The sequence below is a fragment of the Lepisosteus oculatus genome, chromosome 11, assembly GCF_040954835.1.
Source record: "Lepisosteus oculatus isolate fLepOcu1 chromosome 11, fLepOcu1.hap2, whole genome shotgun sequence".
Classification (NCBI taxonomy): domain Eukaryota; kingdom Metazoa; phylum Chordata; class Actinopteri; order Semionotiformes; family Lepisosteidae; genus Lepisosteus; species Lepisosteus oculatus.
In genome coordinates, this window is record NC_090706.1 from 38,056,968 (window position 1) to 38,075,445 (window position 18,478).

General features: G+C 45.5%; 1 protein-coding gene across 2 annotated transcripts; it reads right to left on the minus strand.

The window, feature by feature from the left end:
• Nucleotides 1–522: 522 nt before the first annotated feature.
• fam193b (family with sequence similarity 193 member B) lies at nt 523–18,396 on the minus strand. Of its 2 annotated transcripts, none has more exons than XM_069196174.1 (10): nt 18,094–18,396; nt 10,790–11,089; nt 10,006–10,189; nt 9,439–9,657; nt 8,589–8,994; nt 8,022–8,217; nt 6,678–6,911; nt 4,990–6,004; nt 3,566–3,641; nt 523–3,014 (listed from the first exon to the last, which is right to left on the minus strand). In XM_069196174.1, exons 1-10 carry the CDS (start codon nt 18,241–18,243, stop codon nt 2,918–2,920), a joined length of 2,877 nt encoding a protein of 958 aa, XP_069052275.1. In that variant the 5' UTR covers nt 18,244–18,396; the 3' UTR covers nt 523–2,917. The 2 variants fall into 2 exon arrangements, with proteins under 2 accessions (XP_069052275.1, XP_069052274.1); XM_069196173.1 differs by having other exon boundaries at nt 9,439–9,690.
• Nucleotides 18,397–18,478: the final 82 nt, after the last annotated feature.

Consider the following 18,478-nt stretch of genomic DNA (forward strand, 5'->3'; position numbering starts at 1 on the left):
AAAGGGAAAGAAGTCTATATCTTAAATATTTCTGTTCCTTGTTACTTGTTTTATAGATGTTGAGAATGTTTTAATGTAAATGCACAGCTAATTCAAAAGTTACTTAATTGCTATACTGCACATACTGAAGTAGCCTAAAAAAACAGGTCAAGTTGAACTGTTTCCTGTAATCTTCAGATAACCTGAATTCTTTGTTGAATATTATAATTCCAGGAATTATAAACTTGATTATCATATCGAAACATCCACACAATGATACGTCGAGCTGACACCTGCGATAATTTAAGGATCCGAAGCTCTTTTAATATTCAGCTAGTTATATTCTCAAGCCGGAAAAATAGATGTTATTGTAACTGTACACTAATTCTCATGCATTTAAGAAAGGTTCTTTTTGATGTTTGCATGGGTTTTCTCCAACAGGCACCCTCGTGGCCTACTGTTGGCTAAAGCAGTTAGTACTTAAATTGGTGTATATCATTTAATGTATTAAATGAAGAAGAGAAAAAAAGAACACGACACAGCTTTTCTTTTGTCAAAACTGTATTGTTTTAACCTTTCAGAATGAAAGATTTTTCACAGTATCAAAAGTGAAGAATAATAAAAAACAGAGAAGCCAACATACACTTTGGCTCTTAACGGTACAGTATAAATCTACATTCCAAACTTTTAGGATATTGTCTTGTAGTTTAATATAACCTGGATAGCACCAGAGATCGTGTAAAATATTAAACACAAAAAAAGTTCAAAATAGATTTAAAAAAAAACATCATCTCATTCATGTCAGACTAAGGAAGTATTTTGTTTTAAATAACCCAAACCTCCCCCTTAAACGTATTTCATCTTATATCTAAAGGGGTTGCCCAGCTAGTAGAGAAACACGATGGAGAAAGCCCATATGACAATGTAGTCCACTTCCCAGTTCTGGGAATGGGTCTCCAGTATCTGAAAGGTAAAAGCAGTACTAGTACTGGAACAAAAATGCACTGTCAGTTACACATCACTGCTGACGTGGTCACGAAATGACACAACAGGTAGGCTTGAGACAATAGAGAGTTTACAGAGGGATCTGGACAGTAAAGAAAAGAATTGTACCATAACTGCAAAAGCTCTGCTGCTTTAAGTGCTGACATAATACAACACAACTAATTGAGGCTGTCATGCAGTAAAACAGTCTTGGAAGTACACAGAAAACAGAATCAAGGTATTGGACTGACAGCAACAGCATTCTGGGTACGGTAACAGTAAAGAACTCTATCCGAGACCGCTGTGCAGGAGGTATTTAGTTTCTGTAAAACACTGAAATCCATGTTGATTAAAATGTACTCTTTAACAAGAGGTTAAAGTCAAATTAAATTAAAAGGGAAGTGGGGAAAATGAAGCCAATGTCATTCTAAAATTCCATGCAACAATAAGAGATATCCAGTATATTCTCGATACATCCATATTTTCAAATGAAAAGTTAGAAACTTTGTTTCAAATATTCAACATTGAGAGAATTTTAAAGGTTTTCTATTAGTGTTGTAATTCATGTCAGGTTTGTACTTAATTATAATGACTTATAAAAAACTTTAAGGTCTTGTCATAGAAGGACTATTGTATTACAGATCTGCATATTGAAACCAGTGTCAATTGGAAGCATACGTGTTCATATTGTCCTGCAAATTTACAGAAAGTCTTTTGTGGCAACTATACTGACAGTAAGGATTCCACTCACTCTGAAGCATCAAGGTCCTAATTAATGCTGCGCAAGATGTATCATCTCCAGTGGTGGAAAGAGACCAACATTATGTTCAATTCAAAACCCCTACCACCACTACACAGCATCAAGCTTCACAATAGCAGATGCGAATGAGACATGTGTGGTACATTGTCAATCCAGCTTTTATCTAGTAATAGAAATGAGTGATCAAAACAACCAGCAGATGGCACTGGTTTTCAATTTCTCTTCTTATTGTTCGAGAATTATAAAAACCAGTAAAAGGTCTCAAAGCAATGTTAATCGGCACAAACTTTTAGTGTGGTGGGATATTTCTAGTTCCCATATGACCATGATCGGATCATTCAAGCAAGGTGCACTCATCTGTTGTGAGAATGATTTTGCCAGAATACAATAATGTACCAATTTTTAGTCTCCCTAAAAAGTGCTCTCAGTTTGTCCCCTCTGCGCTCAACTTAAAGTAAAACTTAAACAATTTTTTAAATTGTTGAATTTCACTGTAAAATTTTTTAAAATTGGTACGAATACGTAGGAACAAACAACAATGATCTGAAGAAATAAAAACAGAGTTGAAGATCACCAAGAAGGAGGATCTGAATAAGAACAGTACATTAAGAACGTAACCATTTGCTATAACCTGATGCGAAACTGGAGATCTGCTAATTGAAAGCGCCAAACTGGCAGATTATTTTTTAAAAAGCAATGTCTGCATTGAGCAGTGACTGCTTGCTTAGTACAATAAGAGTGAGGACAGTATAACATGGCCCCTGAACACACAATGGGAGAAAGGCAGTGGACCTACAACCAGCAGAGTCTTCAGAGCCATTAGCAAGCTAATGTTGACAGGCAGCTGCGTTGGAGGGGGCAGGCTGCAGCCACTGCTCGTCTCTTCCGAACACGTGACACAAACTGGCTGGGAGATACGTGGAGTGTCACAGGTGGTGAATGCCTCAGGGCCCTGGGGGGTAACTGGCCGCACAACAAACGGCCCAGAAAAGATGAAGCGGCTTTGGAAAAGTTTCCTTGGTTTCTGCGGTGGAGGATTCAGCCCGCTGCCAGTCCAGCTGCCCGCGGTGATTTGGGGCGTCACGCAGGCCTGCGAGTCTCGGGGGTGCCGTGGAGGTGAGGGTGGCGGAAGTGGCGCGGGAGGAGATGAAGAAGGAGGTGTGCGCTGGGCTGTCTGTTCTTCTGCTCGTGTGCTTACTGAGCTGCGTTCGAGGGAACCTTTTTGAGGCTGAAGTTGGACCAGTTCACAGCCACTTTCTGTCGCGTCTGTTTGGCAGAATCCAGGCAGAACCTGAGCATGAAGGAAAGCAAAAGTTCGATCAGCATACTCTGACAGAGCGCACGGCTCTGCACTGCTAGGGAAGTATCGGTACGGATCTGTAGGTTAACTAAAAAGAGTTAACTCGGGCCAGGAAATTCATGTTCCAATAAACGTCAACAGAAATTGTATGAGTGTTCCCACAAAACACATATATAATGGTCTATTGCCTATTCTTATAAAGAAGAGGACTTCATGGATTCATCACCTGCCACCAATATAGAGTAAAACCAATGCTGCCGGCACTATGACCAACGCGAATATGTCTTTCACCAAAAAGTTGACACCAGGCAACTTCCTCAATGACTGAATTGACTCAAATCAAAGGAAAAGAACTGAAAGATTCTGGCAAGGTGCAGGTATAACAAGTTTTATGTTGTACACTGTTAAATTTGGTCAATTATGTACTTTTAAAATAAATACTATATGGAACATGCAGTCTCAGTCAGGATTCTGGAAGATTTGAGATAATCCCACTAAGGCGTCTTTGTTGTCCGTTACAAAAAAAGTCTAACAGACGATACCTCTTGAAGTATTCAACCTCCCGGTCGATTTCATCCATTTCGGTCCCATCCAGGTCTTTGGGGAGGAACACGTCATCTGTGGGGAAAAAGAAAACGGTGACACTCAGATAACAACCGCAAAACAACAGCAGGGGGAAGGAAGGGTCTTGGGCTCGGTTCAAGACACGCAACACCAGAAACAGGTAAAGACTCCTGAACAAAGCTTCACAGCCAAGACAGTGTTTCTTTCCACTACCTTTCAGCATGGAAACCTACCCAAACCTCTTCAATCAATCAGTCAATCAGTAACTGACCTCAATTACAACCACCACCGTGTTTCGAACGTCATTGCTGGAAACAGAATTATTTGCATACATACGTGTCAGAAAGCCATGTCTCCCAGTCCTGGACCCCTCCTGCTTCTTCTGGCTTTCGTTTCAACTAACTTCTTAATTTATAAAAACTTGCTGAACCATCGGGCTGAATTTTATTTTTATTCCCCACTCAGCAATTACCATCTCAAATATTCCCGTTTATGTGTAGCATTCCTAGGAAATAAAAAGTGATGTTCTCGTACAGTTTTCAAAACAGCTTCTAACTGGTATCAGTTAATAATGTGCAGAGACAGGTGGCTTCCATAACAAGCACTATTAGTGATGCCTGGTAACAGTAGTTTAATTCAACCAGGTCATTGAAATAATAATAAAAATAGAAAGGGTAGGTCTGAAGTCCAGCATATAATATTGGCTTCATGATCCTTTATAATTGCTCCAATATTTGTAAAAATCCAAGCCAAGCACATAGTTCAATTTAAAGGTTCAAATGGATACCAAGGTAAAGTGCATTTCAAACTAGTAACAGAATGCACTTTTTTTTACGCAAATGGTTGTGGGATTATGGAATATGCTACCCAACCTACAACTACGCTTCTTTCAAGATGAAATCCCAGGATCACAAGGTGACTAGAAATATAAATCAAAAGATCTGAACTCATCTCTCGGCATTACTTTCCCAAATATCCTGTGTCAACATCCTGTGACAAGCACAGGACCAACAAACTTAAATCAAGGGGCTGGGGACATTTAAATAGCACGAGCTGCACTGCTCACAAAATTCACTGCTTTCCCAGGATCAAGGTATTTATGCCAATCTAAAAAAACTAGAGCCATATAATTGAATAAGTAAAGTATTTGTCATATTATAGAGCTACCACTGGTACTTGGAAGCTAGAATTTTTTTGCAAAGAGTATCTTGCAAAGGTGCATTATCTGTGATTGCAATAATTCCTAGATTATTTTGATACAAGAACCCAAAACATAGCCTAAAGATATTTCTCGATTTTAATCTGTAGCACTTACAAACCGCTGTTTTTACTTGAGAAATTGAGTGGCTATCACACTAGCTCATCGGAATAAAGCTATAGGGGACCCAGGAGTTCTTCTTACCAATGGAGCTGCTGGATTTATCCATCTTGCTTTTGCTCTTTTTGCTCTTTCCTCTAGGCTGCTGGGATCCGGCGGCAGTGAGGAAATGGACTCGGGCCTCAGGTTCCAAGTCCGGCCTGGCTCCCCCAGTTGTCTCCTGGCTGTCAGCTCCGTTCTTCTCCGGCGGCCGGCAGCCACCAGAATCGGGACCCCCGAGGCCTGGCCTGGGCACCTTCCCCTCCTCGGGCCTCTTCGCCAGCGGTACATGGCTTTTCTGGGACTCCGCTGCTGCCGGCGGCTGGGCGGGTGGTTTGGGACCAGTTTTGGAGTTGCTCCCCGATCCCGTTGCTCTCGCTGGGGTTTCCTTGTTTTTCTGGAGCTCACTCCCAGTGGCCGACTTGACAGCTTTAGCAGGCGCCTGCTGCTGCTGCTGCTGCTTCTTTCCTTTCCTCTGCTTGCCAGCGGCCCCCGCGGCTTTCGCGTCGGGACTCTCCTCCTTGCTCTTCACTCCCAGAGCCGCCCCCTCTCTGGAGGGGACTGGAGACGTGTTCCTCCCTGGGCTCCTCTCCGGAGAGCGGACGCGGATCAGCTTGGAGAGGCTGGGCGTGGCGTTGAGTCGCTGCACGTCCTGGGCGGCCAGACCCTCCCTGCCGTTGACCAGGTGGTTCTTGAGGCTTCCCAGGGTGAGTGGGGAGAGGTCCAGGTCGATCTGCTGCAGGTCGGAGGAGCCGTTGAGGTGCGACAGCAGGTGGTTGCCCTCCAGGGTGGCGGCCTTCTTGGGAAAATCGTTGACGTCCAGGTTGAGGTCGTACATGCTGAAGGAGGCGCGGATGGAGTCCTTGATAGTGTTTTTGATTTCCTCCAGCCGGCTGGTCAGGAAGCTGTTCACTCGCTCCAGCTCCAGCTGCGGCCATTCCAGGAGCCGGCCTGCCTCTGTCTCCGGCGCAGGAGCGCCCTCTTGTGGTTGCCCCGGGGGTGAGGACCGGGCATCAATGTGTAAGGGTTCCGCACTGCACTGCTGGGCCTTTTCTTTCTCCTGCAGGGGGGCACACAGACAGCAACCGGCGCTCATATCAAGGGGCACGTTTCCCGTGTGCGAGTGCAGCATTTTATGACAACGGTACAAGTAAAGGTCAATACCGCACTAAAACGTAGAAAGAAGTAACAAAAAGTTTTGGCTGAGGAGGTGAATGCTTGAAAAGGGCGACTCAAAGGCCAAAACGTTTTGTTTCTTACTTCTAATTTTCTTGGTGGAATTAACCTTCACTTGTTGCTTTGCAACTAATAGGGCTCCCAAATCGAACGTCTTTGATCGTTTTAGGACAATCCTGATTATTTTTCTACAAAGCCACAGCACATTAGTTCTCTTTCCCCACTACAGCAGCTAAACCTGTACAGTTCATCTGCCCAGTATAATATATTTCTCTGTAGAAGTGTAAGAGCACTTGACTGCAAGCACTTAGAGGGCACGTTACAGATGACTACATTCCATACAGGAATTTTAAGGCTTATTAAAAAAATCCAATAACAGAGATTAAAAAACCTGCTGGGAGACTGATAACTCTAAACATAATTAGTACCTGCAAACAGGAATGTGCACAGTGAGAGTGAGCGTCAGCTCCCACAGTAGTAGTAAGGGTTATAAACATACGTACTGTCAAGTCCTTGCAGTATAATCATTTTAATAACGACTCGGGGAATAAGAATACCTTCTTCTTCTGCTTGTGGCGGGCTCGCTTGGCGGCCTTGGCGCTGTTGACCGGCTTGGGCTCGGTGCTGTTGATGAAGTCCAGCAGCTCGTCCACGTCGCGGTGGTCGATGGCGCCGGGCGCCGCGGGGTCCGAGTCCTGGCGCGGGGGCAGCTCCTCCTTGCGCCGCGTGAGCCGCGAACGCAGCTTCTCGCGGATCTCCGCGTAGTTCCGGCTCGTGGGGGCGGCGGGAGGCTGGAGAGATCGGAGAACAAACACCCTTGACTGACGTCTCCCCGCTGCAGGTTGAAACACATTGCCGGGATAACGACAGGCTGCTTTCCCCTTAAGTCCGATGGAGATCATTTAAATGACGCAAACACTCCTGTGCTCGTTTTCAGCTTCAACCACATATCCCACACAACATGACACAACATCAGAACACCTGACGCTCATTTCACATTCATTTCGGTTCCTTTAAATGTCGGGATACGTGATACAAAAGTCTGGTGAGGCTGGTGTCTACCAACTCAAAATATAGGCCAACGTATTATATCCGAATGCAGACGGCACATACCTAGTGTTTTCCATTATCGTAAGCTACGTGCGTCACAAAAACACCCCGTCTCGAATAACAGGCAGGCAATGAAGTCAGTCGGCTCCTTCATATTAAAAGCCAAACCTTCACCCCTCACGGAACGAGATGCTGTGTTAGTACTGGTTTAATCATCACGCTAAAAGTCAAACGGTTAGTTCACTGGTGTCTGAGCTCAAGTTGTGCCTGTTAAAAAAAATGAACTCTTAAAATTTCCAGTCCTACAAAGCCCAGAACAACAGTTTCTAACAACTCATTAAGAAGGCTCCCGGGCATCCCGGGGAGACAAGACTGTTACATGTTAATGTTAACTCATGGGGCAATCTGACGGGAGTGGTTAACCCGCCTTCAGATTCTGATTTCTCAGCTCCCATTCGCCGTAGTGAAGCCTTACCTAAACCTCACCCAGGGAACTCACTTAAAGACCACTGTATTGAAAGGAAATAGCTCCTACTAGGACGAATGCACGTTCATTTAACCCAGAAAATAAAGAGTTGAGGAACACAGACACATATCAAATAATGCTTATTTACACAATTATTAAAGAGTCTTATATTAGACAGAGGAAAGTGAATATGACTAAGTCTGTAACTGTATGGTCTAAATACGTGAAGGTGACTGAAAAGATGGTAACAACAAATATAGGGTCCTTTTGGAATTGGGTGTCCCGCGGTCAGAACAGTTGGAAAGTGTTCAAGCTGGCCCAGCCGGCGGACTGACAGGCAGACTCGAGCTCCTCACGGAGCCCCGCGGTCGATTCGGGAGCGTACCGCGTTGTGGCCGAAGAACTCGCAGTAGCAGCAGTCGCAGTACTTCCCGTCCTTCTGGTTGGTGGAGGAGGAGGCGCAGGAGCTCCTCTCCGAGCTGCTGTCCTCGTCCTCGCCCAGGCCCTCCTCCAGCTCGCAGGGCGGGTGGCACGCCGCGCCGGTGCCGTTCGCCAGCTTGTGCCCTTTGCACGCCTGGTCCCTGCAAGCAGACAGGCAGCTCTGGGCAAGGGCAATCGGTACGGGCAGCGCCAACGCGCGAGCCAGCGATCTGGGTCCTTCAGGGGCTTCACGGATGAAACACAGCTTGCATTAAACCCCCCAGAAAGCGGTCTTTGAATCCATATGACTTCTATTTCAACCAGGTAGATATACAGTTGTGAAGGCAAGAACGAGTCTCAGTATGAATGACTGATCCTTACAAAACCACCTTGCCCCAAAGAAAAATAACAGGAATAAGAAACAAGGTGCAGGTCTGTTCTGAACTATATAGTAGTGTTCACATTTAAAAAAAAAAAACGAACCTGTTTCTAAACGTGCCCTTAACTGACAACGAATAACACTGGTGCTCACCTGCAGGCTCCAGACGACACGTGTCCCGCGCCGGGAGATGTGACAGTCCCATTGCTGTGCCCGTTACAGGGATGGCCACATCCTGTCGGCGAGGGGGCCAGTTTAGCGTGCTGCGTGTTCACTGCCGGAATGTGGGAGTTTTTGCACGCTCCCGGCTTGTGTAGGGAAGCGGGGTTGTCTGGTCCGGCTGCCATTTTGGATACTGGCACGTGGAGGTTCGGTACCAAAGGGGTGAACGGAGCGTGTGTTGTTAGCCCAGGGCTGGGAGAGGTCCCGTGCACGTGCTGACTGGAGGACTGCTTGGGAGGGAGCAGTGAGGAATGCTGGGAAGACAGCCCAGTGGGGCTGTTGGGCGGCACAGCTAGGTCTGAGTGCTGATGGTGCTCAGTGGAATGGAAGGCCTCACCTGTGAAAGACACACAAGAGTTTGCGTCGTGGCAAAACTACTCGACAGCGTATGACCTCAAACTATACAACTGCAGAACAAGCTGTATTTTTACTCACAGAATCATTCTTTCCTTATTTAAAAAAAAGATTTTGACCCCAGCAAAGCTCTGTGAGGTGTTTTCCAACAGATGGTTACTAAACTACACAAAATTGTTTCTTTATAAAGCCTGTCAAGTTGCAAAAATGCAACAGCTTCTGCCTTTAGTGTATCATCTCATACACGGTGATGAATGATCAACAACGCCCATCTCAAAATGCAATGGAGAAAAACCGCAGTGATGTGAATGTAAGGCATTCTTATCTTCTGCTTCTTAGCTCCACATCTCACGTAATGAAAATCTGACACGGCAGCAGTGAATAACACTAGCCATTGAACACAGGAAACGATGAGCTCTGATCTCACCTGGAGGGGTGGGCCTCCGGCACATGGACTTCAAGTGCTTGGGGGTGGTCTTGCACAGATCAGAAGAGGTAGAAAGAGGAGACCCTGGAGCTGTCGCACTGGAGTTCTGGGAAGCTGGGTGACTATAAGGACAAACCTTGGTCCCAGCAATCTTTGCAGATTTCCCTGGGGCCTCGTGAGAAGGCCTTTTTTCGTGGCAATTTGGTCCCTCTGTGCCACCTGGAGCAACACAGACACAGCATTTAGAGTCGCCTGAGGGAAGGATGAAAAGAGCCTTGTTTTGATTGACAGATTTATCTGTAGCGCTGCAGTTAAGCACACAATTATTACAAACCATCTGTTCCGTTAGTCGCGGTACAGAAGCAAAACCAAGCACGGCAGCACAACTTCTATCCGATTCATACAAAACCGAAATCTACCACACGAGTCGGGCTAAGCAATGTGACCCCCGTGCATCGGTGTGCGAGCTTCAGAGACAGACGGGCGGGGGAGGCTGGGGGGCATCAAGACGTGCGCGGGCGCAGCTGCTGCCCCGACATGCCCGAGCGGTCCGGCGGGCTCCCTGACCTTGCTGCGGGTGTGCGGCCGCTCCGTGGTTGCAGTGCGCTCCCCCGTTCGCGTGAGCCGAGTTCCACAGCCCCGAGAGCTTGTGTGCCGACAGGAAGGAGCTGGGGTCCCACTCCACGGAGCTCTGCTCCGGATAGCCGTTCCCACAGCTCTGAGACTTGCAGGAGGAGTGCGACAGGGACACCTGCATCGGGGACGGCAACATGGCTTTAGCCGCGGAGGCGGTAGCGCTCCGCGGCTGGCACTGGAGAGGGCGGCGCCGAGGAACGTGCCGGTCACGCGTTCGAAATCGAGGCTGCGCAAGGAGCCTGTGCAGACACTGGCAAAATACAGTTGACAGAGCCACCATGCTGAGGACTGGCGCCACTCTTGACACCTACAGCTGGGAACACTCCCTGTCGTGCTGAAACTATAATAATAATAATAATAATAATAATAATAATAATAATAATAAACTGGTTTAGATCTGAATATAAAGTGCATATAATGATGCAAAGGAACAAGTAAACGTTCCTTCCATGCTGAAAAGAAGAAAAGAAACACAACGTTTCCTCCGTGGAGCCTTTTTCAGGTGTGAAGATGCGACACCCGAAGAAGGCTCCACAGCCGAAATGTTGCGTTTCTTTTCTTCTCTTTTCAGCAGGGAATAAAGCTGTACTACTGATGTCAGAGTGCACGATGAAAGCGCCACTGTGGGGTGCTCTGGGGCCTCCGGGGATGACCAGCACTACAGAAACGCCAGGGCCTGTCAATGGGAGACGAACAGGAGGCGTCGGCCACCGACCGTCAGGGCCTGCTCCTGCGTTGCCCGGCGCTCCTCCTCCTCCACAGTCTTCCGGCAGCTCTGGCAGATCCACAGGGGCACCTCCCCCAGCAGCGACTGCGAGAGCGCGGGCACGGCGTCTGCCAGCTTCCTCCCGGGGGCGTCCTTGAGCAGGGCCTGCGAGAGCGCGGGCACGGCGTCGCCCAGCTTCAGCCCCGGGCCCGGCAGCCCGTTGGCGGGGTTCGCCCCCCAGTCCTTGAACTCGCGGTGGCACAGCAGGCAGCGGGTGTGCATGGGCTGGGCGGCGGCGAGGTGCAGTGGCTGTGCAAGGACAAGACCCCCATCCCCCCCGCTGTTAGTTAGCCCGGCTCTCTCCACACACACTCCCCCCGCCGAGCCCAGCGCAGCGCCGCGCTGCATAACACGCACCTGCACACATCAAACACACCAGTGAGAGGCTGCACACTTCCACCCCGCAGAACAACACCGACCTGCAAGCATGGCTGCGCGGAGCTGAGAATCTCAATCAGCCGGTGAAAAAAAAGAAACACGGGGGGCTTTGGGGAAAAAGTGCGCAAAAAGGCTAGTTAATCCCCCACAGCTGAAGGTGCTGGTAAATAAGCAGCAGGTTCGTAAGATGAAACAGTTCAGGAGCACGTTACAGCAGAAGGCACAACTGAAGACAGCTGCTCTTCTTTCACTTTCTAAATATAAACTGAAACTTCTTTTTTTCACCTTCAAAGAGCTTCATCTTCTGCAATGTTTCCTGTTCCTAAGTTTATCTGACAAGACACCAGGTGCAATAAGGGTAAAGATATTGCTATAGATCTATGGATTACTTTTTTTGTTTTCTTGTGCCACCAGTATGGTGGGGAGACAGTAATTTAATCTTGTTTTAATTATTGCGAAGTGCCGGGAAGAAATCAGCTGTTTTTCTGAAGCAGTCTGAGCCTGCAGGATTGCACACTTCACACACAATTCTGAACACCACCTGTCGAGAGTTGCCCTCTCCTCCTTGTAGCCTGAAGACTGTCATATGAGGATCCAGAACTAAAAAAACATCTTTGCGGGCTGCAGCTTAAACACATTAAAAAGAAACATAAATAGAAGCAGGGGAAGAGTCTTAAAAAGTGGTTGAGAGCTGAAGGAGAATTGGAAAAAAAGACATGAAAAGGCAGTTATCAGTCTTTCAATGTTTATGAACAGTGACTGGCATTGCAAAACTGAAAAGCCTGCACATCATTGTACGGCAAACATCTTGCAACTAAAGTTATTGTTGAGTCTTGTAAAACAAACTTCTATTGCCCACAACTGGACCCTACGCAAGTGCTCAGACTAGACACTGAAACAGTGCTACAAACGAAGCATTCCCCTGCGACAGGCTGTCTAGTCCAGCATCTGTCTAAGCCTCTGTAAAGCACCAGTTGAAAGATCTGAGGAGCTGGGGAAAACCTGCCAATTTGGTCCAACAAACCAATGAAGCCCCTGCTCTACCTTAAGATGTAGGATTAAAATCCAACGTATAAAAACAATCTTCATAGTTTAGTTGAGTTTCTATAAAAACCGAGCCACTAAAATTTTAATAATACAGGTGTTCTCTCTAACACAAAACTGACTTCGATAGAACGTATTTTTTCCATTTGTGACACGAGGCAGTTCAGAAACTTAAATTCAGTCTGATTAGAAAAATATCTGCACGAAGTGAATGAGACATTCATCTACAAAAGGCCTGTACATAACCGCATGCTTTTATTTCCCAAACTATTGTAACATAAAGGCAATGAAAAGACAGAGTTGAATCATGCACATGGTGTGTATTTCTCAAAGTCATGTTTTCTCACGATGACATCGAGCTCATATGTAACTATTGCAATTTACTTTACAACCCTACTTTCTTTGCATCGTTACAGGGTTCATCTTCATTCCTTAACTGTGGTGCCTACCCCCAAACCCACCACCATTTCTCTTGACTGAATTTAAACCCTTTTTACACCAACTTGTCATTGGATTAACTTCCCTGTGCTCTGGAAAATTTCTGTCAAGGACTCAACCAAATTGCTTCTTAAATTGAGCTATGCTGAATTCATATTCCTGTTTTTTTTTTTAAAAACAAAGATTTCAGAGACTGCCAGTAATATTTTTCATTAAAGTACGCAATAAATTATTCCATACTGCAGGAATGGTGCTGCAGCAATCACGTTTTACTCTATAGTTCATTACCCCGGCTGCAGACAACAGCTTTAGATTGTTAGTCTTCCATTCACACAAGAGCAGAGAGAGAAGGTTCAATTAAAGGCAATGCACCAGGAGATGTGTCTACTTTAAGAGGTTTATGACATTTAAAGAAAAAGTAACATGGAGCTACTCTTACCAGCGGGGAAAGCAGAAACACCAGAGAATTCAAAAATACAATCTTTGACTCACGCTTCCAGTTCATCTCTCATAACTCCAACCCACTTAATACTCTATACGTCTTAACAGGAGAGTTATAAAGGTCTTATGACTAACCAATTAAAAGCAGGAGCTCGCGAAGAATGTGGAGAGAGGTTTTTTTTCTTTCCATTATACCACTGTGGTGACAAAACCCATTTTTAAAACAAGGGCAATGACTGATCTAAGGCACAAAATATTTGCAGGAAGGCTGAAATAACAATATATTTCTATAGGAATGAAAACCAATGATATCACTCCATACAGGAGCCACACATTTCGAAACAATTGTCATGCAAGGTGACTGATTTTTACAGTGTACTCTGAAACATTAAATACATGAGCCCTTAAAAACAGAAGGGTTCAGGGCAGAAATAGTATCTTAAGCACTGCATAATAATATACAGAAATCTGACAGCTTTCCCTTTCAATTCAGAAGGAATTTCTTTTTCTCCCCAACAAGAAAATATATATAAAACATAATCTTGCATGTTTGTGTTTTCACTGTACCCATTTCAATTTATTTTTATGTAAAATAAAAAAAAATCCAGACTGCGTTTGGCAAGCAGACAGTCAGTTCTTTTCGGCCTTGTTGTTGTTATGCTTAAATATAATTTTAGGTTCAACAGCGTCCCTGTCTACCGCATGACACAACACACAACACTCTCAGTTAGACGGCCCAGTTTCTTTTAAAAGAAGGGACCCCCTTTCAAAGGGGGATTTACAGTACTTAACAGAGTTTTACTGCCAACCATGCAAAACAAACAATATCTTCATGGAAGAATTTCTGCAGATCACCCTGTATGAACAGAAGTCAAAACAAGGACTTGAAGCCGATAGCATTATCCGTGACGTAGGCAGGTAATTTCCGGATTCAAACCACGATGGCTCGTTGGCCCAGAGCTTATCCTGGTTTCCTGGTGTCAAGTGAACAGAGAGTCCAAGACTCTTCCCTCCCCGGGGCAGACATCAGTCAGTCGCAGGACCTACCCCCCCCCAAAAAACGCTGGTTCGCATTCATGCATCTGTGTGGACTGGAGCCACGTGGAGCAAGTACAACAGCGGTGTCAGCAGCAGGGACTCGAACCCACAACCCACGAGTCGTGAGTCCAGAGCCTCATCCTCTACGCCGCACAGCCCCCATTCATTATTTTAACCGCCCCAGCCTGAGGGTCTGCTGAAAGAGTCTGCTTTGCCTAGAGTGGATCTGAAAAGCACCGCAGCGAACGAGTGAGCAGGACCGCGGGGGGCAGGACGGACAGGGGGGACCGCTGGGGCACAAGCCAGCAGCTGTTCCGACGGGCTCCCCGCTCGCTCTGGGGGACGAAGGCAAGACAGAAAGAGCTCCCCCCCCCCCTCAGCGCGGGGGGTGGGGTGGGGGGGGGTGGTGTTCTTCCAGGGATTCTTGGGCCCAGAGCCAGCTGCCGATTATACGGCCAACAGCATGCTGAATGACAGGGGGTTCTGGCCAAGGCCCACAAGTGAGGTCTGCAGGGCTGGAGAGGAACGGGTCAGGAACCAGGCAGCTGGGCCATGGCAGGCCAGGCCAGGGGGTGACGTAGTGGACGAATGGAAGAGGCGCCATGCCGCCGTGATACCCACTACACACCCGGCGTACAGGAACTTGACAGAAGTTTCAGGTCACCAGCCCACCAACTTGAAACCGACACTGTCATTTTTTTTTATTCAAATCTAAATGATTTCCCAGTGCCTGGTTAAGTGACAATATACTTTAGCAAGAGAAAACAAACCACTGTTTCTAAGCTTCGCTGAAATATCTCATTTGGTCCTGAAAAGAAAGAATTACTAAACCCTAAGCCCCGCTGTCCACTGGACAGATTCGGTATGGAAGAATTATTCGATTTCCCTGTTTGCCTGGAAAGGGAGAACACTTTCAGCATGAACTTATAACAGGTAAAAGGTAAAAGAGAATAACTGTGTCTCTGAGTGAATGCATATTGTTACAGTCATTGCTATCAAAGCAAACATTTCTTCACCACACTTTCACTGATTAATACATATGGGCAGACCTTGATTCTTTTTTTAAAGGCAAAGGAATTTCAATTAGAGACTCCCTTGCTTGAAAAGCAGCACCTTAGTGAACTGTGGCCAGTTGTTACACTGTCACATAACGTCACATTCATCAGTACCACAGTAGCAGGTTCCACAGTCAAGGAACGGACATAGGTGACGAGGAACTTTGAAGCTCAGCTTTGTTGGATATTAACTTCCAAAATGTTAAATAGATGATGCCACTTGCCCTAAAACTAAGGGTTAGAAAGACGTAAGAAATGCAGATAAGGACATTTTTAGATTAGATTATTATTGCCATAGTATTTATTTCTTGATAATTCTAAAGCACAACCATTTACATGGTAGTAGAACTATTTGATAACAGCAATCTAGGCAAATGAAAGCTGCATTTACAATTAACCTGCATTTTTACGATACAATATTTTCACTTCGTTGTGCACTTATACACTTATACCTATACAGTTGTTACTTTCACTTTCCTACTATGAAAGTTAAAAGCAGTGTCAGTCCCATTTCAGTGGTGCAGTAAAATGATTAATGCTGTAAAATATAATGGCAAACAGCTTGTTGCAGTTTCCTTCATCAACAAAACTGTAGCTGTAAAGTGGAGATGTTGCATTTTGCTGCAGAACTCTTTCTCTTCCTAACAGAACAGGTGACACTCAAGGGCCCATTTGACGAATGAGATCAACCAGACTTGGCAAAATGCAGAATTATGAATTTTGACAGATGATCAGATTATCTTCTAGAAAAAATGAAATGACTTACTTCTGCACATTTTAATCAACTGACTTACAGCTGCCATTCACGATGTCACATTTCCACCTGATAATATCAATAAGAACAGCTTCAATCTTTTAAAACTCATACAGAATTACTGTTACTATTAATGAACTCGGTTAAGTTTCAGCTTCTTCGCTGTTAGTTGCAGAGGCAGACTGGAACAACTCTGAACGATGAAGGTATTTTCCCACGTCTCTGGGCAACTAAATAGATGTGCAGATAAAACACTCTTCTGGTATGTGAAACAATAAAACAATTCAGTTTCCTGGGCAGGGGCTGTCTCTACCCAGTTGTGTGATCCACAGTAACTGTAGCTGCTAGCTCGAACACAGTTTCACAGAAAACAGGTTTGACTGCCCTCAGAAGAAACATATTTCTCCTTTACACAAAGTCTCCCACTAAGGTTATCTCAAGGAAAGGATTTTCTTTTTTTCAAGACCATAGATGGCAGTGAACTTGAACAGACTACAACAGAAGCCCCTGCGCCCACTGGCTTTGCAGCTGAGCAAGAGTACAAGTATTTGAGGATAAAGTACCACACAGTCCCACGTTTGACTCTGGAAATCACAATGCACATTATCATGACAGCTGTGGCTTTCCAAGCAGAAGCATGGCGTGCTCTTCAGGTAAAGTGATACCAATACTTTAAAAAATAGTGGTTACCTTTCTAGGTCCTGTGGTCTAAAAGTAGTATTTAATGTGCTTCTCTGAAACAGGAAAAGAATTTGTAATTGTAATTTCATTTTAAAACCAGATTTAAAATTAGAAGATCCAAAACACTAAACTGAGGGGTTCAGATATTACTTTAACGCATTTTAAAGTCTAAATCGGTCTACTAAAAATATTATCTAATATCTAACATGCTTTAATCACGCATACATCTAAGCTATACTTCCTGAATACCTACCAGCTCAAACTACAGTCTCCAATAACAGTTATTTCATTCTCATCTCTTTTCCAGGGCTGTAATAGCAAACAGACTGTCATTTTAGGAGTTCTGAAACGGTAAAATTGCTGATACACAGTCTTCAGCTGCTATTGAGAGCTGTGCAGTGTTTGTCTGAAAAGCCATTCACTGAGGTATAATTTTGTTGTCAAATTAGTATATAGATTGATCTCTATAAAAAAGCCATTCCAAAAACAACCTGCATGTGAAATGCAATACTGTAAACGTATGCACATCTAATTGGATAGACAAAGGTGACAGCCATAATAATTTCAATTGCTGTTTGCGATACCTCGTCCGCCGATCTGGCAAGAAGCACCTTTCCTAGAGAAGAATGCGCAAACCGTCGGAGAGATGTCAGAAATTCATCGCGCACACACCTACTGCAGACGGCGGCATGAAAACTAACGTGCAGTTAACGGGTTTCGGATATGTCTATAAGGGTAATGCCTATAATCCTCCGCAATTTGCAATTTTACACACACACACACATATATATATCAGCCTTTATTTAAAAGTAGACTACAGGAAGAAGAGAGTTTCTCACCCTCGGAAAACACGCACGTTATTTCTCGGCGTGGTCGTCGGTGAGCATCGCCACGCGACGGCGTGCCCTGTCTGTCCGGCCGGGCGCGGAGCCCTGAAACTCCCGGCTGCGATACACAGTATCGCCTTCACCTTGCCCGGCCCCTCTCAGACACGCACCCACAGCGCTGCCGACACTGTATCCTCCGAGGTGCGTTTCTGCCCAAAAAGAAGCATCCTTGCACCCCGGTCAATGCAACCTCTCGAAAAGAGGCGCAGAAGAACTCGGACCTCGCCAAATTTAAAAATGCACGGATCAATGAGCTGAGCTGAGATCCATACATTAAAGATGTAAGAGACCCCTGCATTGCACGAATCAAACTATCCATATATGCACGCACAAATACGTGTATATAGCACAGCTTACACTCACCGTCAGCCTAAACAGTGTGCATGTGTCTTATTTATTTAATTTCTCCCGATCCGCCCCATCCAACCTAGAAGATCGGCACGTATTAGATCCTTAACGCAGAACATCCAGCAGCCAGCAAACCCCACAGAATGCATACATGATATGTGCGTTGTGCAGAAAGAGATTTTTTTTTACCTGATTCGGCTTGGCCAGCCTGTCCAGTCCCGCATCTCCGCCACCGCCAGCTGTATCGCCGGGAGAGACGGGGCTTTTCGCTAGACTCTGCTGTCCTGTTCCCAGCTCTTTATTCCCAGCTCCCTGCTGCTTACTTTTCTTCCGAGCCATCCTACAAGTTTCAGCGATAACCTTCGGCCCAGTTTGTACCAGTTTATCCGGTGGGAAAACCACACTTTCGCTTCTTCCAGCACCACAAGCCTTGCCTACCTTCTCTGGGCAAGACAACAGCCAATATGGCGGAGTACTGGCAAACACTTAAGTTCAAAGGTCAATCAAGTGTTGGCAAAACGGCTTCACTTCAACTTTAGGGCAGACAAGTAAATTCTCACCATTTTTAGTTGGG

Excerpts from the sequence above, each read along its gene's own strand:
- fam193b (XM_069196173.1), bottom strand. The coding sequence starts at position 18,243 with ATGGCTCGGAAGAAAAGTAAGCAGCAGGGAGCTGGGAATAAAGAGCTG. Across the intron at positions 10,190-10,789 it reads CGCAGGAGCAGGCCCTGACG|GTGTCCCTGTCGCACTCCTC; the intron begins GTCGGTGGCCGA and ends TCCCCGATGCAG. Across the intron at positions 8,995-9,438 it reads CCGGAGGCCCACCCCTCCAG|GTGAGGCCTTCCATTCCACT; the intron begins GTGAGATCAGAG and ends TGTCTTTCACAG.